Genomic DNA, 25,529 nt, shown 5'->3' with positions numbered 1-25,529 from the left:
TGTTAGCTCTTTCCATATCATCTATGCAAGCGAATTCTTTATTACACTTTTTCAAATGTGTTCTTAGTTGTCCCGTTCCCCCATGCGCTTCCATAGTCAAATGTTTCATGGTCAATTTACATTTCATGCAAGTAGCAGTAGTTTTTTTTTCCTCATTTTGTATCAAAAAATTTCAAACTAAAGATCTTTTAACAGTACAACAACCTTTGAAAATGTAGGTAAAGGGGGGATATCATTTTGTTTCGGTAATTCGGTAGCCAGACTAGTAAGGGTAGGAGTCTCAACATCATCTTCGTCATTTATTTCTACTTCATCATCTAATTCTTCCTCAAAATTAGTAAAACTTCTATTTCATGATCTATTTCATTTTCGGAATTAAATTCAATAATATTTGGTTGTTACATAAAAGAAGTTTCATCAATATGAGTATAATCATCAATACTAATTCTAAATCTAGGTGGCAAATGTTTAGAACTAGAACTACTAGTTCCTCCTCGATTATTTTTTCTTTTAGACATTGGTCTTTTATCACTATTTCTTTCCGAATTCATGTTTAAGTTTAAAATAATTAAATATTAAGAAAAACAAGCAAGATAATATAACAAAAAATAAAGTAACTTAATAAATAAAGAAATAAAAGTTGGAACGAATGTATCGAATGTCACATAGAAGTAGACATATAACCAAAAACCGAAATTAAGAGATGCCAATTGAAGCTTTCAATTTACTTCAAAAAATCTCCGAAATCCAAACTCCAAGTCAATAGCACAAAATAATAACTATGAGAGATTTTGTAAGATGTTAATGGAATAGTTTATGAATTTGTGAGTTAAATGAAAGAAAATAGGGTATATTTATAGTGTTAAGGGGTTAGAGAGGGGTTGGGGGTATTGTAGAGGGCGGGGGGTAATTTTGAGCCGTTATTGAGCCCCACCCCAACGGCTAGAAGGCCCAAACGACTAATAAACCCGTTACAATTTTATTTTTTTTACCATTGAACCGGTCCAGATCGGATCGAAATCGGGTCTACGGGAACCACATCAACCGAGTAATAACTTGTGTTCCGTTTCGGTACATGTACCGGTACCCTATCCAATCGGTTCCTTACCGGTTCAACCGGTACCGGATATACAGGAACGGGAATCGGATTTGACCGGGCAAAAACCGATCCCTTTGCCAGCCTTAGTTTAGTAACAACAATAATATAATTAGCGAGATAGTATAATGAAGAATAAATTAGCGAGATAAGTGTCAAAAACACATCTAAACTATTTCATTTTTTTTTAGTTTCATACCTAAACTATTGAGAGTGTGACTTTTATACCTAAACTATCACTTATTAGTTTGAAAAACATACCTCTATTTTTTAAAAAACTTTCATCATGGTGTGTTTTACACTTTCTCTTTTATTTTAAAAAATTGTCACATCACACTCCACATGGACAAAATATTCCATCTTAACAAAAATTAAATAATTATTAGTGTTAATTAAAATTAAAGATTAAATTATTATCTCAATTTTTGTTTATTAAATAAAATGTAAAATATTTTTCTTGGCCGACTCCATCACTTCCTCTCACCGTATCCCTCTCCCTCCATTTTTTTTTGTTTAAATTTCTTTTATAAAAATATTTTTTTTTACTTCATCTCCCCCCTCCCTTCAAATATTAATTTAGATATTTTTTTTAAGAAATAATTCTACCCAGTCCACCTAACCCTCCGCTTCCAATTTTTTTCTCGTTTTGTGTTAGATATATACATATCAAAAATATTTTTTACTTGCCGCCGCAAAACTTTTTAAAATAAATTTTTTATTCATGTTATATTCAATAAACAAGAAAAAAAAATCCTAAAAATATATTTACATATCTAACACAAAATGAGAAAACTGTAAAAAAATAATAATTAGGAGTGGAGGTTTAAATAGGGTGGGGTAGATTTTTTTTTTATATAAATAAAATAATATCAATTTTTTTTAAGGGAATGAATGTGTGGTTTTTTTTTTTTTTTTTTGGGGGGGGGGGTATGGTTTTAAAAAAAATATTTTATAAAAGAAATTAAAAAAAATAAAAGGATGAGGGATTGTTGGGGGGAGGAGGGGGGGAAGGAGGTGGTGGAGTGGGGTAAAAATTAATTTCATTTTTTTAAAAATTATTTTTTTGGGATAGTAATACTTTAATTTTTAATTTTTAATTAATAGTTTATTATTTAATTTTTGTTAAGGTGGAATATATTATCCATGTAACAAGATTTTTGCAAATAAAAGAGAGAGTGTATTAAACATCATTTACGTATATTTCTCAAACTAATAAATGATAATTTATACATTGACATTCAAAATAAAAATAAAAATAGTTTAGACCTATTTTTGATATTTTATTTCTTTTTTTTTCCTTAAACTTGTTTTTTAAATTAACTTCACCCATTTCTCCTCTCTGCTCACCTTCGCACTAACACACAACACACAAAACACAAAACACAACTCCATTGCCAGTCGAGGTTACCAGTGGCGCTAAGGTAAGGTCTCTTCTCTCTATCTCTCCCATAGTTTCTTTCTATTACATAGTTTTTCTTTTTCTTTTCTGTCCATGTGAATCTTTTGTTGTGTTGTTAGAGAGCACAAATTGTCCAATTCTCCTATTGTTGTTTGATTGTGATGTATTTTTGCTGCATTGAACTTTAATTCCCAGTAAATGGGAGGGTAAATCAATCACCAGATCAGTCCAAAAAGTTTTGTTAAAGTTCTGCCTGCAATCTGTTCGATAAATTATCTGAGAGAGGATTTTATTTGTAGGTGAAGTGTGAGTAGCCAAACGACATTAGGAGATGAGTGTAACTGTATGGGGTAGTTCGGGTTGGCTTTAAAGTGTTCTGTTTTAAATTTGATCAATTTGTAAGGAAGTGGTGATTGGGGGAGAGAAACTGTTACATGGAGCAGTATGCTAATCTGTAGCCATAAATTTTGAACTCTTGAAATGGATTCTTTTATTCGTTTGCTTGAGTTGAGCCTTTGTTAAATCTGATCTCCATTTTATTGTGTGCTCAATGAATTCACCACTGAAGTCTGATTACCAGAGCACTATTAGGAGTTGGTTTTGAGTAAAATTGGGGTAGTTAGGTAGGTCTTGAACTGCTTGGTCGAATCGCTTGAGTTGAAAATTATGCACACCTAAATGATCCTTCGAAGTACAATCTGTGACATTCTCTGTTCTTGTGCCTTTAGAGTCGAATATTTTCTTTTTAGGCTGAATTTTTTTGTTACAAGCTGTTGGTTTTACACTGCTAAATGGAGGAATTGTTTCTTGCTTATTGTGATGTTAAAATTCTGTCTTATGAACTAATACAACCAATTCTCATTCATGAGCATACTAGAAGCTCTCTTATACTTTTTCGTTAATGCAGACATCTTCTGAAAGTAACAATGAATATCTTCAGCTGAACAGCACTATTAATCTAATCAAACTAAATTTTCTGTCCATTATATACACCTAAAGAAAAAATTATCAGGATAATTTGTCTAGGAGTAACAAATGGGTAGATTGGGTCAAATTTATACAGATCAAAGCAGGTTATGTTAATATACGAGTTATGATCTTATCCGTCCAAGAACCTATTTTGATAAGTGAATTAGGTCTGTATAGATTGAATTTTGGGTAATAACCCAATCCGCCCAACATAAAATTATTTTATAGATTTAGAATAAAGTCCATTTAGTTTATGAACTTTTTTGAAAAAACTACTCTAGAAACTGGTATCCATCTATGTGCTGAGTTTAGGAGCTACAGAAAGGAAAGAACGAGCTCAAAAGCAAAAACTAGGACTCAAGCTTAAAAGTATAGTTTGATTGTGTAGATATTAATAAGTTTGTAGTAGAGTCAACTACAATGGATTGAAGGCTTCAAAGTAGGCAGTCTCACGGGAAACAATGTCTTAGTTTCACATTTGCTTTATGCGGACAATACTCTGCTATTTTGTGGGGCAGATAGATCACAAGTTATTAAGCTAAACTTGAGTTTGCACATCTTCGAAGCTGTCTCTGGACTACACACAAATATGTCAAAAAACACTATCTATCCAGTAAACTCAGTGCAGAATCTGACAGAGCCAGCAGGAATCATGTGCTGCAACATAGGGTCCTTTCCAACAACTTATCTTGGGCTGCCTTTAGGTGCAAATTTCAAGGCTGTCCTTTCCAACAACTTATCTTGGGCTGCCTTTAGGTGCAAATTTCAAGGCTAACGAAATATGGTCGGGAATAATTGAGAAGTTTCAAAAAAGACTAGCAACATGGCAAATGCAGTATCTTTCTTTTGGAGGAAGAGTTACATTGATTATTAGTGTACTGGACAACATCCCTACATATCATATATCCCTTTTCCCTATTCCAGTAAAAGTTCTCAAAAAGCTCGACAAAATGAGAAGGAATTTTCTATGGGTAGGCAACAACAAGGATCATAAGTTTCACTTGGTTAAATGGGCAAAAGTGAAACAACCTAAATCTTAAGGGGGTTTGGGTATCAAAGATCTTGCAGCTCACAATAAAAGCATGATGATGAAATGGTTATGGAGGTACGGAACTGAAGACTTTGGATTGTTGAAAGAGGTGATCAAAGCTAAACATGGTGAGCTTAAGCTTACTCACTGGTCCACAAAAGTCTCAGCAGATGCATATGGAAGCTTACTCACTGGTCCACAAAAGTCTCAGCAGATGCATATGGAAAAGCATCAGTAAACTTTGGCCAGATTTTGCTGGGAACGTCACATTTAGAGTTGGCAATGGATCTCACATCAAATTTTGGAAGGATATATGGTTCGGAGACACAATTTTGGGTGAGGAATTTCCAAGTTTGCACCTCATTGCAGCTGAACCAAATTCTACCATAGCATCCAACAGATCATACGACATTTGGGACCTAAGGTTCAGGAGAAACCTAAATGACTGGGAACTTAATGACATATTTGCCCTCTTTGCCAAATTGCAGTCTTGCTCCTTTTCGCCTCAAGAGCTTGATAGATTGAAATGGGGTAACTCAAGAAAAGGTCACTACACAGTCAAGGAAGGGTATCACAACTTAAGCTCAAGGAACTCAATGATTGACAAGTGGCCATAGACGCATGTATGGAAGACAAAATTACCTACCAAAGTGATCTGTCTTAGCTGGAATGCACTGCATAGCTCATGCCTCACACAGGATAATCTCTCCAAAAAGAAATTCCAGCTTGCTAACCAATGCTATTTCTGCCACAAGCACACAGAAAGTGTCAACCACTTGCTACTGCACTGACCAACTGCCTCAGACCTCTGGAATATGTTTTGTTGCTTTTTTGGTCTTTCGTGGCTCATGCCTTTTTCTGTTAGGGATGCTCTTGAAAGTTGGAGTTCACGGGAAGTTGACAAAGCCATCAAGAGTATGTCGATGATGATCCCTTGTTCTATCTTTTGGTGTTTATGGACAGAGAGGAACAAAAAATGTTTTGATGGAATTTTAACTTCTAGAAATCTTTTGCGAGGTAGATGTCTAGTTAGCCTTTTTAGTTGGTCCAAATTGACCCCTGTGATTTTGTTAACTCTATAGCTTAGAAAGAGGCTACAAATCCTTTTTTTTGTGAGCTTAACTGATCTATCCTTGTAAAGCTTGCATCTTCTTGATGCCTTTGAATGAATCTACTTACTTCATCAAAAAAAAGAAAAGAAAAGGATGATCGGTAGAGCAATGAAATTTCACCAATGTGTTGCAAGAAAGTAGAGTCTGATAAATCTACCAACATGTTGATTTTTGAGATGTGAAACAAAATAATATCGACCTACCCCATTAAAACTTGATAAATTGAACAGGTTACATTTATATAGATCAAATTTGATACTTCTAAATGTGGCTATATCTAATTATGAAAATGCATAACATTCTCCCGCTGAATTTTACTGTACAAAAATACTAACAATCGGCTTTTAGCTTTTGTAAAAAGATATATCTATTGATAGAGTAGACCAAGATGTTCATGAACTCCTTTGAAAGCTCTTACACAATTCCAGTAAAATAAATATAACTCTTACGATAAGTTAGTATGTGAATGAAACTGATGCAACTAAGGCTTGAATAATAGCTAAAAAGTAAACAATTGGCAAGAAATAACACTCCCTTCCCCTAATATCCTTAAGCAAAGATCAGTATTAAAATTGATTAAGATTAGGGGCTATTAGAAGCCCGTTCACTATGCCTAATTTAAGCGTACGTCTCTGCTCTGATCTGTCGTTTTAGGCTCGACCTTGTCTTGTTACATTTTTTAAAATTAAAGGTGGGTTGCTGCCCATTTATCCATAAAAGAAAACTCAATCTGTATTTACAAACTAGGCCAAATCTATAGACCCTGCTAAAACCAAAAAAAAAAGAGGAAGCAACTAAACAAAAACTAGATAACATCTGGACCAAAACTCCTTTTCTTGTTACATCACCTTTAATTTATTCATTCTCACATATAGAGATATGTAACTTGTTTTCTATCATACTAGTGGGGAGCTTTATGCTATTACCTTTTGAAGCAAAAGTGCCTGAAAATATAGACAATAGTCCGAAAAACAAAGGTAGGTTCTTGGTTTAGCTGCAACAATGTTTGGATACAAAACAAAGGATACTCTTCTTCTCACCTTCTCTCATATGAACCTGTTGGTTTTACTTAACAAATAAGAGAAGGTCTGAACATTTCATACAGTAAATTGTGGACAAAACCAATGTTAAAAAAAATAGGAGAGGTTTGGGGAAGGACCAAAAGTGCACCAATATTGCAAATATGAGGGACTATTGTTTGCCGAGTTCATTCATGAAAAAAAAGCAAATTCAAGGTCTGTCAAATCTAAAGTCAAATTTGTAGGTTTTCTTTATTGTGTATATTTGGTCAACTGAATGCACACTACTTGGACTCAGATTTGATGTTAAAATCATTTGGCCTGTTGATAAATGAAATTGAAGAGTTTTTTTTTGCTACTGTAAGACTTCTACATTGCTAATAAAGGACTGCTATGTGCACTGTTGCATTTGCAGACTTTATGGGGCCGTTTGGTAGAGTGTATAAGAATAATGCTAAATAGAGTGTATTAATAATGCTTGTATTAAATAGAGTGTATTAATAATGCAGTGAGTTGGTTCTCCACTTTTTTTTTTCAGTAAGATCATTTGACTGACTGAACAATCTTAGTTGGAGATATGAGTTTTCCTTGCTACAGAATAGGTATTCAGCCACTCCTTGTTGAATAATAAATAATTCTGGATAACGAACAATATAATTTTCTTTTGCTACTCATGAAATGCCTGATATAACGTTAAGTTCTCTTTGGCTGAAACTTCTCTTCCTTCAAAATTAATACCTATATATATTACTTTGTCCTCATTGGTGTTTCCAAGTTCAGTAACTATTGAAAATAAAACTAGAATTTGAATATTTGTAACTTCGTGTTGAACTTGAAACATATATCCTCCGCAAACAATTATCTTTGATTTTCTTGCTTCTAATTTTTTACTTTAGCACAATGATTTTTCAGTGGTTATCATCTTCTTATTCATAGTTGAAGATAGATGTGGTAAATGAGGTGTATGTGCCAATTTTTTATGGTTACTTGTAATTTTAATTTTGTCAATTCTTTCCATCCTTTATGCTTAGACTCATATGAAGGGAATTGCTCAAGCATTTTGATATACTTCTCTCATTAAGAAAATAAAATAAAATCTCAAAATTTGACTCAACATGCTGGAATTAATGACAAATCGTATTCTTGATAAAGGTGATTTAACGAATTAAGAACGAATGATCAGACTTTTAAAGTCAATTCATTATTTTACAAGTTGGGATAAAGTTATATGCTACGAGTGAGGCATGACTTTTCAAGAAAGAGTATTTATACCCTAGTGTAAAGACTGCATGACCTTCTGCAGTTTAAGTGGAAGAACAAAATTCATAAAAAGAGTTCATAGCATATATAATCTTCGTGATCGAGTCAAGCCAGGGCTCTCTCAAACAACAACAACAACATACCCAGTGAAATCCCACTAGGTGGGGTCTGGGGAGGGTAGAGTGTACGCAGACCTTGCCACTACCTCGTTGAGGTAGAGAGGCTGTTTCCGAAAGACCCTCAGCTCAAGTACAACAAATCCAAGTAAAATGAAGAGGGAAACAGTGTATAAAGCATCAATAAAATAATGCGAGAAGTGAAACGCAGTAAACAACATAAGGCTATAGGTATCACAGACAAGAACTGCAAGTGCAAGGCTAGGACTACCACAAACGCTAACAACCCAAACCCTTGCAAGGAAAGCCAACGCGCTAACCCTACTAACCTACAACCTTAATACGCGACCTCCACTCCTTCCTATCTAGAGTCATGTCCTCGGTAATGTGAAGCTGAGCCAAGTCCTGTCTAATCACCTCTCCCCAATACTTCTTAGGCCTACCTCTACCCCTCTGCGTACCCTCTACAACCAGCCCCTCACACCTCCTCACAGGGGCGTCTGCGCACCGTCTCTTCACATGTCCAAACCATCGCAATCTCGCTTCCCTCAGTTTGTCCACCACAGAGGCCCCTCCCACCTTCTCCCGGACAACCTCATTCCTAATCTTATCGCTCCTAGTGTGCCCACACATCCATCTCAACATCCTCATCTCCGCAACATGCATTTTTTGAACATGTAAGTTCTTGACTGGCCAACACTCCGCTCCATACAACAAGGCCGGTCTAACTACCACTCTGTAGAACTTACCTTTAAGTCTAGGTGGAATTTTCTTATCACACAAGACTCCAGAGGCAAGCCTCCATTTCATCCAAGCAACCCCAATGCGATGTGTGACATCATCGTCGATGTCACCACTTCCTTGGATTACAGACCCCAGATACTTAAAACTTTCTTTCTTAGGAATGATCTGTGTGGCAAGTCTCACTTCCACATCTGTCTCATCCAACGCATCACTGAATTTGCACCTTAAATATTCTGTTTTGGTCCTACTCAACTTGAACCCTTTGGACTCCAGCGTTTGTCTCCACACCTCCAACCTTGCATTAACTCTGTCCCGCGTCTCATCAATCAGTACTATGTCATCCGCAAATAACATACACCAAGGGACCTTCTCCTGAATAGACCGCGTCAACTCATCCATCACCAACGCAAATAGAAAAGGGCTAAGGACTGAACCTTGGTGTAAGCCCATCTCAACTGGGAAATGTTCCTAGTCTCCTCCCACAGTTCTAACCCGAGTCTTGGCTCCACCGTACATGTCCTTTAAGCCAGGGCTCTCTCCTTAATAAGAATTTTAACTAACTTATTAATTTTATATTTTTATTTAATTTTATTTTATGTATAAAATATTTATAAAATAACACTTGATTTTTACATTGATAAAATTTGACTTAAGATATAAACTACACTTCAAATGAAAAAGTAAGCTTCTTAAAGAGAATTTATAAGTTTTGTTGCAAGGCCAGCGAAGGAGGAATTTTTTATTTTTGGGGAAGTATGGATCTTTCGAGTGCTTGATTTTGTTTTTAATTGGATTATATGCATATTCATTGTTTTATCTGCACTTATTTTCACAATTATGATCGATATATGCCCATTTTCTTTTGGATCATCTTGATTTCTTTTAGAGGTTATTCATGACTTTGCTTTTCATCTATCAAGTAATAGCATTCTTGATTTGTTTGTGGGTGATGCTTGATTCTCCTCTTCAAACATTAGTGGTTCAAGAAAGTTATTTTCAAGAAGAAAAAAACTAAGATGCATGTGGGAAGGAAATTTATATTATTTAATCAGATCAAGTTTAGAATTTCTTATTAGTTGAATGATTTTGTTTACAAAAACTTGTCCTTTTGCGGAAAGTAAAGATAATATGGCTTGCCACAATTCTGTCTCTACACAAATAGAACATTCTTTTGTTTCTGTACTGTGCAAAATGATTTGATACATTAAATTCCAGATGCTATTATTATCAAGGTGTATATAGATCATTACCTTTCCAACACCAAAGTTGTGTTGCTAATCCAGAGATCTACAAAGTTTTAATTTTATGTATGTGAATTCTTGCTGGTGTGTTGTTTTCTGTTTCTTTAAAGGGATGATATCTCATTTTAGTCGTAACACGAAAAATATGATATCTTTAACCCCGTCATTTCAATATCATTGGTCAGTTTATCTAATAGCGCATGAAAACCAATTACTAGAGTATAATTGACTTCATGTTGATGCTTACTAATTACTAGAATATAATTGACTTCATGTTGGGCCTGTGCAAAGCACGGGCATGTCTATCTAGTATATATATATAATTTTACGTCTGCCGCCTCTGCCTACACTTTACCTTTCCTAAATCCCACTTGTGGAATGCCACTAATATGTTGTTGTATACCAAATTCAATTAACAGGTGACTTCCAAACAGCCCTCAGAAATAATAGAAAATCAGAAAGAAAAATCAGCTTTCTACATGGAATAGACGATGGCACTATGTTTGAAGTTTTAAGCAACTTTTTCTGAAGTCCCAAAATGAAGCTGGATATTTAGTTGCTGGGTTAATCCTAGTTTCGTTGTAACCCGCCGTCTGCCGATACCAACCACCAACCCATCATGTCCATTCAGAGATTCTTCCAGCACCGCCGTTACTCTCGTAATTCGCCAGGAATCTACTTTCTCCACAATTTCACTTCTTCAGATTCTCACAATAAACCCTCAAACCCTTCCGATCACTACCGCCACCACAACCATGGGAACAGCCGGTATGTCCACATTTTGAACTCGTTTTTACCATCAAAGCCACAATGTGTTATCCCGCACAGTGTTTCCTTCTGCCATTCCTTCTCCACTCGCGACTCGCGAATTGGTGACATCAGTGACTCGGCGGTTACTCAGTATGAGAACACGGAGTTGTTTATCAGCGAAAATATTACTGACATCAGTGACTCGGCGGTTACTCAGTATGAGAACACGGAGTTGTTTATCAGCGAAAATATTACTGAAAGTGTTGAGGAGTCCATTCTTCCAGTACGCGCCTTGATTTCGTTGTTGGATGGTTATCATGACCTCACTGGCTTCCCTTGGTAACATACTGCATTCCTTCCAAATATTTTGTTAAGCACCTTTATATATGTTTATTTGATTTTCATTCTAAGCTTTTTTCTGGTACTTTAAAAATTCCTAGTTTCGTTGTAAAATTGAAATGTAGTTCTAAAAAATGGCTTTGATAATTGATTCAGTAAGGTGAAAAGAGCCATGGTACACAACTTGAAATCCATATGCAGAAGTTAAGCAAACAATGCAGAAAATTATAGCTTGTGAATTGTAATATATGGTGGAAAATAACTGCTCTGTCCTTACCTCGCAAAAAAAAAAAAGTTTCATTTATATGAATTACAGGGCTGTTAGTTACTTAGGGGAGGCAGCTCTAGCTGCAAGCAATGGGGGAAGAAGCTGCTTGGAAGTATTTCATAAAAGTAAATGGACCCAAAATGGAAACAGAGGTAAATGATGATGCTGAGTTGTTGAAGGCTCTTGCCCACCTTGCAGATAAGGACCTCCTTGGAAGGTATCTAGTTGGGAAACAACTCAATTATGTACTACACTGATACCAATCAAAAAAGCATTCTGTAGTTCACTGTTTTAGACCCACTCCTCCCTTCACTAAATTACCCACAAGGATCGGCCAGTTTTTAATGTCTTAATTTAGTATTTTCTTTTTCTAATTTTTATCCAATGCTAGTATATGGGCTCTTGATTTTGAAATCATACACTGTACTTACTTGGTTTGCAGGTGGATCATTATAGCTTCTTCAGCAGTGGCAATGAGGCTTACGTTATTCCCGTTTGTAATATTGCAACTCCACAAGTTGAAGAGAATTTTAGAGTTACTTCCTAAATGTGAGGCTTTGTTTTCAGCACCATTAATTTCCCTTTATCTGATGCTAATTTTGGAACTCAAAAAGTAGGATGGAGTGAAAGAGGGGAACGAGTACGTGGACCTCTTTTCCCTTTGGTTGAAATTTCGGTGCAAAAATATTTAAAGCCCCTGTTGTCCATATAATTATTTCATTATCTCAACTTCAATTTGAGATGTTAATTGTCCATAAATGTCTGTTTTACAATTTGGTCCATTATTTTTAACTTCAACTTGAAATAGAGAATTTGAAGTCAAAAAACTGGTTTGAGGAGTATCTCAAGTGAAAAAATGGTTTTTACTCTCTAAACTTCAACATTGTTTCCAAGTGAAATTATGTCCAAACACAACTAACTTCCCAATACTCTTTTCAATTTCAACTTTTAGTACTCTTTATCTTTCAACCTCAATCAAGTATTGTCCACGTGCCTATTTAGATTATTAAAATCTTCAAAGGAGATGCTCTCATATTTGGATTAGACAATTTTTTCGGTCTTCCTATTTACAAAATTAACTTGGTAGGATGCTGAGTGATTTTGTCACTAGAAGATGACAAATAAGATTCTGTTTCTTTTCCCTATCATTTTTTTGAAACTGAATTTCTGTTCCCTATCATTTCTGGCCAAGATTCACAAAACTATATAAATTTTACGTTTATCTTCAGTTCTACTTCTTTCCCTCCAAGTGCTTTAGTATGTATTCACCCTAGAGTAGAGTTGGCTATGGCTTCATTTAATCATTTCATGTTTCTTGAGGTGCTCTTCTTTAAAATGAAACTTACACATGTTCACAAGAGGATGGCGTAGTGGTTGAGGCATGGGAACAACAATGTGGTCTGGACACACCAGGTTCGAATCCCAGCTACAATACTTGGTATGTCCCATCTGGTTCAGCCTTGATGGGCATAAATTGGGAAACCTACGCTTGTGATCCAGCCAAGTTGCCCTGTAGATCAGTTGAGGAGGTGCTCTCAAGCTAGCCCACACACTACTGATTAAGAAAGACCGGAAAAAAAGAACCAGGATAACTTTCCTGATGCTGCTATTTTCTTTGTTCTGTAAAGAATCTATCTTTTAATGACATCTCCATCCTAAAAAATATAGATGAAAAAGAAAGAGTGAAGAGGCAAGCCTCAATGAGTTGTTTGAGACGGGGGACATAGTATTTTACCTCTTAATAGAGATGTGTGCACGCCAGAAGCCATTACTTTTTAACTGATCTTTTTATGCATTTTTAAGTGCCTCCTCCATTGCCTCCGCCTATGTCAAGAAGGAGTTTTAGGGACCAACTTAAAATATTTTTCAAGGAGAAACGAGCGGCAGGCTGTCCTTCATTTTTCTGGTACTTCGCCACTCTGACAGTTCAGGTATAATCCTATATAATTTATTATATCAAGTTTATTTGCCTTAGAAGACTTTCCATATGTAGTAGATAATTGACTATTTTTCATTATACATTGTAGAACACTGAGTTGTCGTTTGGTATGGAGTATTAGAAGAAATAATCCATGTATTATGTATGGTATTATTTTGTATTGTGTTTGGTAGGATTTTAGACCTATGTATAACTAATCCATGGATTAGTTTACACCCTACATGGTATTATAGGATGTATAGCTAATACCTTCCATTTGGTGGTATTAGTAATACATATGATTTAATACCATGTGATTAAAATATGTAAAGACAAAAATACCCCTCAAATCCTTTTAATCATTATTTTTATTTTCTTAATTTTATGTTTTATATTTTTAGTTTTGTACTAGTAAATTTATTTAAATAAATTAGCTTACAAATTTAATTATTTAGAGAGAGTTGTTTGTTGCTAAATGATTAATATATTGTAAATTAGTTAAATAATTAATTAGTGTTATTTTACTGGAGTAACGCATTCGAATTGATCAACATAAGGAGGATATTACATCATTAAAAAAAATCTCTTCTTTTGATTTGTAATAATATTTAATCAAACTTGGCAACAACATTATCTCCTCTTATGTTAGCCTACCTAGTTTAAAAAAATTGGTAGAAAAGCATCTATCATTTTTTTCCTAGTAAAAGCACCGATGATGATACATTATAAATTTTAAATATATAGTAGAAAAACACTTATAAAAGTTGAGTGAACTTTTAAGATATTAACTCCATATTAAAACTACAATTTGCAACTTTTATGTGTAAATGTAGATGATTTATTCAATCTTACTATTGTTTACCGTCTTTTCGATTTTATAAGTAGATGGTCTATTTTTATTAAATTGAAAATTAACATTTTGTGAGTAATCAATTTATTAAGATAAAAATTATTTACCCTCAAATAATTCAAGTGAGAAAATAACAAACATGACGACAAAATTGTTCTTCTCCTAGCTAGTTAGAAGGCCCAAAAAAAATAAAAATTGTCCGGCAATATTAATTTACCTTGACCCAATTACATGAAATGGAAAATCTCATAATGATTCAAGGGTATAATTGAAAAGAAGCATTTTGTAGAGTTTAATCCAAACACAAGATGGGGTGGAAGCAATGAACTAAACACTTGATAAAAAATAAACCGTGTATTACTAATCCCTACACTATTAATCCCTGCATTGCTAATCCGGCGTTATTAATCCCTGCGTTATTTATCTTCGTGCCAAACGACCCTTGAGGAAATTGCTACTTTTATTGGGAAGCATGTGTAGCAAAACAAAACTTTGAAAGTCATTATGTTTTAGAATTCATTATTTGCCTATTCAATATGATAGGAGTTAGACTACAATAAGTTATAGTTCTTTTTCCTTGTGTGTTTGCTTTATTTTTAGTCTTTGATGAACACTTCACACAAAAAAAGTAGATGCATTGATGTTGTTTTTATTGTCACACAGTCGAAGCTTTTGAAATCTCCGCATGAAATTTGGTACTTTATTGATGAAAGTAGGATGTTGTAGTGTAATTTTGTCATCTTGGTCATGATCTTTATTCAATTTTAGGTGCCCTGCTTTTTTCTTTGGATTACAACTATTACAAGAATGTCACTGTATCATCATGAAGGCTTTGATTGTGTAAGAGCACCCTTTTTCATTTATGCAATGCTTGTGCAGGATTGATTTTCTTTTTGGTATTACAAGTCTTCTCTTTCTCCCCTTAATTGCTTAGTTTGGTTTTGTATCATCATCTTTGGTTTTGTATCATCATCTTTTACAAGGCTCAATTGATACACCAAGTGAATATCTGACTCTATAAGCATTGTTGATGCATATAAATGCTGGTGAAAGCTGACTGTATAAGCATTATTGATGCATATAACATGCGATTCGACAACATAGTGGTGAAACTAATATGGTAATTCTCAAGTAAGTGAGGCACACAATATATGCAACATAACTAGTAAATAGTTTGCTTGCCTTGTTTTTTCCTCTTCTTGTTGTTGCATCCCTTCGTCGTATCTCCTCCTGCAAACAAAGAGCGCATTTGACACACATCCAATGAGATTTCCGTAATTTTAGAGGTATCCCAAATGGTTTTCAAATTCAAAAAGTCTCTCTTATTCTCTTAATCATATCATGAACCATATTTTTATCGCTTGGACAAGCCTCTTTGTCCCTCTTGACCATTTAATCAATCAACTATGCCCTAAACCAGACTATTAGTTCGGTTATATTCTCCATATTCATTCCAGTTTATTCAAACAATTTATTAGGAGATTTGTCATAATTAGATTATTATTACATTGATTGTCAACCAACCACTGACTTGAGTTATACTTTGCAAACAAGGATTCTTTTAAAGTCACCCGAGATGGCTTTTTCTGATGAAGTTAACTATATTGATGTAAGGGGGAAAACCCAAATACAAGTTCTTCCACAAAAACATGATTATTTGCTAAGAGCATCTAGTATTGGAATATCATTTATGATCTAGAAGTGCACATAACAGAAATGTTCCACTAATCTGGACAAAGTGATCTTAGCTCCATATAACAGCCAATGGGATTATGTTCCATGCTCTCGTTCACACTTCCGTATTACCTTCCAACTCACATTTAGTACAATAATTTTCAGCAGTTCTTCAAAATATTGTACAAGGTACTTCCGATTTGTGTCTATTCCTTCCCTTTAGTAGGTATTTCTTTTGGACCAACTAGCTTTTTTAGTTGTATCCCCCTGTGAATTGGAGTGTGTAATTATACCTTGCCAATTACACCCAATTACCTGATGACCAGGTAATTACATGGCCAACCAAACAGGACAGACAATGTAATTACACCCAATTACACTAGATCCAATTACCAAGGTGGCTTTCCAAAGAGGCCCTTATGGTTTGTAAATTATGTTATTAGAGTCCTATGTGACTTGAATTTAGGAGATAGTTTTTTGTTTGTTATTTGAATTTTACTGATAAGTTTTTAAACATGTTTTTCTAATTTTAGTTAGAAATTATATTTATAAATGTATGTCTCTGAGTCATTAATAAAATAGTTCCCTTTGACAATACTACAATATTTTTTCTTTCAAAGTTTTTCTTTGTTATTTTCTTAATTTCTTTATTAATAAACCAATAACTTTCACCAAAACTGTCAGATGTTAAAGGTCATGTAATGCTTCTATTATAACATTGATCACTTAAGTGAAAGGCGCTATAAGACACTACGGGGTCGTTCGTTAGCTGGATAAGAAATAAGTTATCCATTATATTAATTTTCATAGATCTTTTATACAACGTTTGATAGGTAGATAGGAATTAAGTTATTCATGTATAAAATAAATTTGATGTTCGGTTGACAATTTAGAAATCTCCATAACTAATATGTGTATAGGTTATGTGGAAATCAATGTATTATTTTATGCAAGATTAAAGGTGGAATAACTAATATATTTATGCACCCAAGGGTGTGGCCTAGTGATCAATGAAGTGGTTGAGAGTCATGAGGTCTCAGGTTCAAATTCTAGCGTAGACAAAAATACTAGGTGATTCTTCCCATCTGTTTTAGCGTTGGTGGACAGAGTTACGTGGTACCTATTCTTGGTAGGAGGTAACATGTATCCTGTTGGATTTGAGCACAAAATTTGAGGTAACACATATTCTATTGTTCAATGCCTGCAAAGCTTTTGGGGTCAACCCAGTTGGATTTGAGCTTAGTACAAGAATCAACAAAGTTATGGATGATCTTCTGATAGCAAAACATGCTACTAAGGGAAGGGTGGGTATTGTCTCAAATTGCAAAGAACAAGATCCTACAATTAAAACTAGATTCAGAGGCCAACACAAGCAGAGGAAACTTCATGGAGACAAAAATCTAGGTGTTTGTGGTTGAAGGAAGGAGATAGAAACACTAAGTACTTCCAAAGGCTAGCCAACTCTCATAGGAGGTACAATCACATTGACAGGTTACAGGTTGGTGATAACTTGATTGAAAGGAAAGAGCAGGTGAAAGAAGTAATGCAGAAAATGAACCTGGGAAGCCCACAACTTCTTTTGAGGATTTAGGTGGCCTAAGCATAAATGAAAAGAATGCTCTAGACAAGCTTTCGAAGAAAAGGTTTTGAACGCTATCAATTCTTGTGCTTCAGATAAAAGCCCTGGGCCAGATGGTTTCTCAATGGCTTTTTGCCAGAAGTGTTGGAATATTATCAAGCTGGAGATTTTGGGTACCCTCAATCACTCCATAGTAATTGCCACATGGTGATATCCTTTAATGCTTCTTTTTTGCACGTAACCCCAAAAGAAAAGGTGCAATAGAACTTAAAGATTTTAGGCCTATTAGCCTTATTGGTAGTGTTTACAAGATCCTGGCTAAAGTGCTTGCTGAAAGTCTTATAGAAGGTGATTGGAGGTTGTCTCTGGTTTTCATAATGCCTTTGTTCAAGAAAGGCAGATCTATGATGCAACTCTTATTGCCAATGAAATTTTGGACTGGAAGCAGAAAAGTGGTACCTTTGGTCTTCTTTTTAAGCTTGATATAAAGAAAGCTTTTGATAAGCTAAACCGGTCATCCCTTATCTCAATCCTAAGGCAGATGGGATTTGGAGAAAGGTGGATTAGATCGATCAAATACAGTTTCTCCACAGTAATGTATTCTGTACTAGTAAATAGAAGTTTTGTGAGCTTTTTTCTCCTATGAGAGACATTAGGCAAGGTGATCCCCTATAACCCTTCTCATTTATTCTGGCTATGGAGGTGCTAAGTAGGATGTTAGAAAAGGCCAAACAATTACATTGGCTAGAAGGATTTATGGTGAGCAGTGGTTCTGATCTAACAATCTCTATATCACATCTCTTGTTTGCTGATGACTCACTGATCTTCTGTGAAGTTGAGAAATCCTAAGTGCAATACCTTAATCTCACCCTTATGCTTTTTGAGGCCATTAGGACTCCACAATAACATGTCTAAAAGTATCTACCCTGTTAATGAGGTCCCGGACTTGGAGAATTTGGCAGACATCATGTGCTGCTAAATTGGATCTTTTCGCACTACCTATTTGGGGTTACCACTGGGTGCTAGTTGCAAATTAGTTGGGGGCTTGGAGTGGTATTGTGGAAAAGCTTGAAGGAAGATTGGCTTCCTGGTAGCAACAATATCTCTCACTAGGGGGCAGGGTAACACTCATTAATAGTGTCTTGGATAGTATTTCCTCCTATTTTCTGTCCCTCTTCCCTATGCCAGCTAAGGTGCAAAAACATCTTGACAAGATTAGGAGAGACTCCCTCTAGAAAGGTAATAGTAAGGACCACAAATTCCACCTTGTGAAATGAGCCAAAGTCACCATGCCAAAGCAATTTGGAGGCTTAGGGATTAAAGACCTGATATTACATAACAAGTGTATGCTAATGAAGTGACACTGGAGGTATAATCAAGAGACAACTGGTCTGTGGAGGGAGGTGATCCAAGCAAAATTTGGTAGCACTCGTCAGTGGTGCTCTAATGAAGTCACAATTCCGTATGGCAAAGGGGTCTTGAAAGCTATTAGGAAGTTGTGGGAGGTCTTCTATCGAAATGCTACTCTCAAGGTGGGAAGTGAGGAGCACATCCAGTTTTGGAAAGACACTTGGTTGGGAAACATCCCTCTTATGAATGTATTTCCAAGAATATTTAAGATTGCCTCCAATCCAGAATCAACCATCTCTCAGTGTTGGGAAGATAATGTTTGGATGTGACTTAAAGGAGAAATCTAAATGACTGGGAATTTGATGAATTTATGGCCCTCATGGCCACCATCCAGATCAACTCAGTCCACAGCCAAAGCAGGGATAGACTCACTTGGGGAAGTAATATGGATGGCTCCTATTTGGTCAAAGAAGGCTACTAACATCTAAGCTCAAGGAAGACACTTATTGATCTGTGGCCCTGGAAACTTATCTAGAAATCTAAGATGCCTCCAAAAGTCATCTGTTTCAGCTGGGTCAGTCTTAATGGTTCTTGCTTAACTCAGGATAATGTCTCACGTGGAGGAAGTTCTGTAGATGGTATAGCCAACAGATGCTACATGTGCTCAACCCATAATCTTTCAATCACTTGTTTCTTCATTGCACTGTTGCCACAGACCTTTGGAACATGTTCTTTTCTCTCTTTGGACTGACTTGGGTCATGCCAAGCTCTTTGAGAGAGGCTTTTGTGTGTTGGAGTTCCTGGAAAGTTGGGAAGACCATCAAAATGATCTGGTCTTCAGTTCCTGCTTGTATTTTGTGGTGCATATGGATAGAGGGGAACAAAAGGTATTCTGATAGCATCCCAACTCCCATTTCCTCTCTTAAGGCTAGATGTTTAATTAGTCCTTTTAGTTGGGTCAACCGCTCCTCTGTAATTAAGGTTGAATCATTCCTAGAATTTATCAGCTCCATAGATCTATGTTGATAATTGTGATAGCTTTTTTTTTTTTTGCCTTCGTGGGAGCGGATAATCTCTTTGTAATGCTTGCATCTTCTTGATGCTTTTTGTTAATAGTATCCTTCTTATTTCATCGGGAAAAAACAGTCAAGGTCCTACTATTTGTGCCAACCCTGACACCCTAGATCTCTTTCCTTTGCTCTTCCTCCATGTCTAGGATGAACAAAATGAGGGAGTGGATCTCCCTGTCTAATTTCATTATGAGGAGTGAAAAACCCCACTGTCTCTCTATTGACTAGCACTAAGTATCTGACAATTTTGATGCAAAACTTGATCCATCTAACCCATTTGATCCCAAACTCTCCTGATTTCAATCTCCAGCCAAGAACTTCATTGGCTGCTAGGATGTTTAGACCTATTAAACGCCTACACCAAGATCTCAAGTGTTAATTTGGTCTTGAATACACACTTTGGACCTAGTAAATCTGATACCTGTGTGAGGCAAGTCAACTAGTTGGTGATAGTAATAAAATTTAAGATCATCCCCTTGCCTCACAATGTGTCTCACGTCCCACGCTTTCCTCAGGGAACCTTATCTTTTTGAAATTCCTTTTATAACCCATGTTACTTCCTATCCCAGACAGTCTATCATTGTCCCAACTCTCTATTTTGGACTCTCACCTTCTAGTCCATGAACTCTCACAAACCTCCACTCAGTTGTACCATGAATTCTCCAGATTTGCCTCTAGCAGAAATCATTTCTTTTCTCATCCACTTCCCTCTATACAAGTCCCAACTGTTCTCTTCACTTTTTTTTTCTCTATGAATAGAGTAGTTGAGAGAGAATTTCATTTTTTATAAAGGACTTTAATAGCCAAGTATATAATTTTTTCTTACCTAATTGGTTGGACTTTAATAGAAACAAGTATATAGTTTTTTCTTACCAAATTGCTTTAGTTACTCCCTCCGTCCCAATTTATGTGGCACCGTTTGACTTGACACAGTTTAAAAAAGGAAGACATTTAAAAATTGTAGTCTAAAACAAACCTTAGATATTTGTGTGACTATAAATCATTTAATTAAAAGTAAAAGGAGAATTTTAAAGTTGAATTGTTTCTAATTATAGAAAGGTGACATTCATTTTGGGACAGAGTAAAAAGGAAAAGGCTACATAAATTGGGACAAAGGGAGTAGTAGTCTGATTCCTGTATCTATATGAAAATTTTTAAAGCTTTGAAACTCTCGTGAGTTTAAATATTCTGTCCACTTGATGGTACTTATTTCCATTCATTTCTCTGTAGGGGGGAATTCTTTGGTTCCAGAACTTGACCGAGTTCCCTAGTGGTGTTTTAGGGCCAGTCTTTCCTTTACTGATTGCGGGATTGCATTATATCAACATACAGGTATATTGCTTTTATCAACCTTGAGATTTACTGCCTTTCTGTTTCGTTGTTGTCTTTCTTTGTGGTAACTGGTAACAGAGTTTCATTATGGGATTAAGAGACCTGTACCTTATTCTTGGCCTTGGTACTAGATACATTTTCAATTATAATTTCTTTTTCCTTTTCTGTTCAGAGGGGGGACTGTTATCCAATAGTACTTATGTTTAGGAATTTGATCGTCAACATGATCGATTTCGTGCTGGTTAACCATCGCTTTATGTTCAGACATGTTCTCTTGGTGCTTACCTTGCAATTGTTGGTGGGTCTTGGATACTGTTTAATATTTGGGGCAGGCCTGAAGCAAGTAGGAAAAGGGAAAAATATTTCAGTTCTATAGTATGAGATATCTGCATACCGGCATCAATTTTGTTTCTTAATATGTTTTTTCTCCAAAGCTAGTATATGGTTGATAATTCTTCCTTGCCCCTTCATAGTTTTGGGCTTTTTGATATACTGTTGCAAGGAATAATAATTTATTCTTGCATGGTTTTGAACGCTTGAAACCCTTCTCCCAAACAATGATGCCACCAAACATTGAGTCTTGTAATCTCAGATTCCCTCTGGCGCTCAAAACTCGCGAGAACCGAAGATTTAACTGACAGGTGGATCTTCCTGCCGTCTGTATTCAATCAACTAATACTCCGTAAAATTTGGTCTTCCCAGATGTGGTGTAAAATGTTTTGAAAAGGGAAGACTTCATCTTGGTTTGGATGATTAATGAGCAAAGACTTAAACTGTCTGGAGGACTTGAGTTCAGCAGTTAACCAGATGGGTTAAGAAGTAAAAATTACTTGTGGAGTTGCCTCACCTTATTAAATTATGCTTTCTGCTTTTTTTTTGTTTTAAAGTCTTGCCCTGTCTCTCCATTTTTCGCATCTTCAAAAAATGGGGTCCTGGAAGTTTCACCAACAAAAAGGTACCACAGAGAGAAAAAGAAGGCGACCCAACTTAGGCATCACTGGTACCCTTTGGATTTTGTGCGTGAGTGCAGGGAGGGTATAAATTCTATCTTTGTGGTGCTGGGTTGGTTTAGGTCTGATGCTGAAACCTGCACAGTGTGACCATATATGCACTGGTTTAGTAATTCTTCAGGTTCTTTGTTAGCTCAAGAAAGGTTTTAGTTTCAGTACTGTCTTCAGGATATTGCTAATTACTTTTAAATGTTGACTTGTTGGAGCAGATAGAATCAGATCAGGAAGTGGCAGGTGTGTTTTCTTATGTTTGCTTTGGATGAACTTATTTCAAGTCTATTTAATCAACTTTGACTACCCGACAAGATAGCTTACCTGAACTAGCTTTTGCAATTGTTACGGAAAAAGGTGGATTCTTGAACCAATTGTAAAGGTTACGTGGTAGAGACTAGAGATTATTCTTATATTTTTCTCCCAGTGAAGAAATTCAATTTGTTTTTCCTTTTAATTTTCATTTGGCAGAAAACTTATTTGGCTCCGCAATGACTTTGTTGCATTTTTCCAAATAAAATACAACAATTATGTCTCGGTTCCAAACAAGTTGGGTAAATCATCACTGACCTTGTTCCTATTTAGATTTTTAGATAAAATAAAATGTAAACCTAGATCTTTCATTTACATCTGCAAATCCCAAATCATATCCTCCAATTCTGTGAGATTTTTTCATGGAAAGAAAAAACTGAAGAATGTTCTATCACTAGGTGATTTCTTCCCATCTGCCTAATTCTTGATTGACATAGTTACCTGGTGTTCCTTCTAAAAAGAAAAGAGTGACCCTGTATTGGTGTTGGTGGGAGGTAGCAAGTACTTTGTGGAATAGTCGAGGTGCGTGCAAGTTGCTTGGACACCATCGCTATCCGGAAAAGAAGAAGAATAATGTTCTCTACCACACTAAGCCTTAACAATTGGTTCAAGAAGCCATCTTTTATAGTCACAGTTGCAAAATCTTTTTTTTTTTTTTTTGAGAATTAGTACTGTTGTATTCCTCAGCATTAGGAATGCTGGCCACCACCAAAAACATGTTAACAGGGGAGTGAGATTCAAATCTAAACTTTACAAAGTACCTAGGAAATCAATCAACTCCTCTACTTCCTTTATACAGTTCTGTTTACACCAAAAACATAAGGTTACCAGGCAGTTCCATTTCACATCAATGGATTTGATCTCGTCTTCAAAGCATATTCCATTTCTCTCCTTACAAATTGTCCAACATATGCATGAGGGTATTATCCTCCACCATTTTTTCTGACTCATGCTTCCACCTCTTCTAATCCAACAGCTCATCAGATCCGCTGTCTGCTCTGGAATTGTCCATACTGTCTTTGTGAGACTCAAAAACAGATTCCACACTTGATTAGTAAAATTACAATGTAGGAACAGGTGATTATTTGTCTCTCCTGTTTCATTGCACAAAAAACACCTAGTCACCGCTGCTCTCCCCTTCTTTTGTAGTACTTCATGAGTAAGGCATGCCTTCTTAACTACTAGCCAAGTGAAGCAATTCACCTTTGTTGGAGCTATATTCTTCTATACATTCTTCCATATCCTTAGCTCTTCCTCCCGCATAACACTATTCTCCTCCTGTACAAATTTTTAACAGAGAAACTTCCTTCTGTAGTGTGTCTCCACCTTTGCTTGTCAGGTTCCATTGTGGTTCCAGCAAACATTTCCACTTCATTTAGCGAACTAGCCACCCTTTCCACTTCCCAATCATTTAGGTGTCTTCTAAAATTGAGATTCCAGCCATGGTTAGACCAACATTCAGCAACATTTATCTCTGGATTCCTACATAACATCATGAGATCTGGGAATCTGACCTGCAGTGGAGATTCACCTAGCCAATTATCCTTCCAAAACCTGGTTTTGAGGCCATTGTCCACCCTAATCCTAGAGTTCTCCTGCAACTTTGGCCATAGTGCTTTGATTGCCCTCCAAACACCCACCCCATATGTAGTATTTTCCTCATTTGAGCACCAGTGGTTGGTTTGCCCATAATTATGGATAATTGCTTGTTTCCAAAGAGAGGACTCTTCTTCACAAAATCTCCAAAGTCACTTCATCAAAAGGCTACTGTTTTGGGTCTTCAGATTCCTTATTCCTAGTCCTCCATGGCCTTTGCTAGATTGAGTCACTTCCCATTTTACTACTCCCTCCATTCCATATTAATTGAATTTTTGAGGCATTTTTCATTTTTCAAATTAATTTCTTTTAGAGTGTTCTTTCAATTTTACCCTTCATTTGGATTTTCAATGTGATGACTTCAATAAATTTGACAATAATTAATAAGGGTAAAAATGGAAAACTATGTTCAATTTATGTCTTAATCTACTTTTCTTAAAGGGTGTTAAACACCTCAAAAATTCAATGAATATGGAATGGAAGGGGTAGATTGCAACCCTTTCCTTCTTTATTCCTTCTCCACAAAAAATCCCTTCTTAATCTGTTAAGTTTTTCCACCACACTGTCTGGGATGAGAAACAAAGACATCCCATAGGTGGACAAGAAATCCAAGACTGAATTAATCAGTGTGACCCTTCCCCTTAAAGATAAGTACTGTGACTTCCATTTGGCTAGTTTCCTTTTAGTCTTCTCTATAATTCTATCCCACATCTCTACCTCTTTGAACTCCCTGCCTAAAGGCATGCCTAAGACAAGGCTGAGTATCCACACCACAGTCACAGTTGCAAAATCTAGTTCAAGTAAGCTACATTTTCAGTGTATGAGATAAGACTGGAACAGGGTCCATCTAAAGGCATAATTCAATTTTCATTCCACTCAACTGCCCAAGCCTTGCGGTTTCACCAAAAAAGGATGCAATAGTACAATGGAAAAGATTTATCTGATAGCACCCGTATTTCTTGTGGCTGAGGGTTGTAAAGAATAGAGAAGGTTGACCTGGGGAAATAACAATGTGTTTTTGGAGGATGAGATGGATAAAAGTTCTGATAGTGTGACGTCAAATGCGAAGCGAAAGAGAAAGAATATCACCAATAAAAGGGGCTGGGAATGAGGAAGAAAGATAATCAACCAAAAGATGAAAGGGAAAGAAACAAACGAGGAAAGTGGGAAGAATATTATAAGTAGTTGGCTAATTATTGGTGATGGGATTCAAATAGGAGACTTCACTTAATTGGAAAGTAACTCGTGTGTTTTCGAAATTTGAAAAACATGATATGATGTTAGCTACACCAAATAGTGTTATCTACTCGTGATAAAAAAATATAAATAAATAAGAATGAAAAACATCAAGGGGTTACATTTTTTTTTCAGTAAACATCTAGGGGGGTTACATTTAAAAGAAGTTTTTTCTCGAAATTTCTCCTGCCCTTACGCACCAAACGATTTTTACAAACTTTTGTCTCATAAATGGGAAGGGAATATTAGGGAGGGGGGGGGGGGGGGG

The 25,529-nt window shown here is 35.8% G+C and overlaps 1 protein-coding gene across 1 annotated transcript in view; it reads left to right on the top strand.

Annotated features, from left to right (window-relative positions):
• The first annotated feature begins 2,452 nt into the window (after positions 1-2,452).
• Positions 2,453-25,529, top strand: part of LOC125843609 (ALBINO3-like protein 2, chloroplastic) — a 36,449-nt gene continuing 13,372 nt past the window's right edge. The window contains exons 1-6 of the mRNA XM_049522752.1: positions 2,453-2,517; positions 10,406-11,075; positions 11,786-11,892; positions 13,147-13,274; positions 14,880-14,951; positions 21,015-21,116. Coding sequence (XP_049378709.1) covers positions 10,606-11,075; positions 11,786-11,892; positions 13,147-13,274; positions 14,880-14,951; positions 21,015-21,116 — 879 coding nt within the window. The 5' untranslated portion in view covers positions 2,453-2,517; positions 10,406-10,605. The remainder of the gene's footprint in view (positions 2,518-10,405; positions 11,076-11,785; positions 11,893-13,146; positions 13,275-14,879; positions 14,952-21,014; positions 21,117-25,529) is intronic.

Source organism: Solanum stenotomum, chromosome 11, assembly GCF_019186545.1.
Source record: "Solanum stenotomum isolate F172 chromosome 11, ASM1918654v1, whole genome shotgun sequence".
Taxonomy (NCBI): Eukaryota; Viridiplantae; Streptophyta; class Magnoliopsida; order Solanales; family Solanaceae; genus Solanum; species Solanum stenotomum.
Note: the sequence above shows the minus strand (reverse complement) of the source record. Positions and strands in the feature narration are given on the sequence as shown.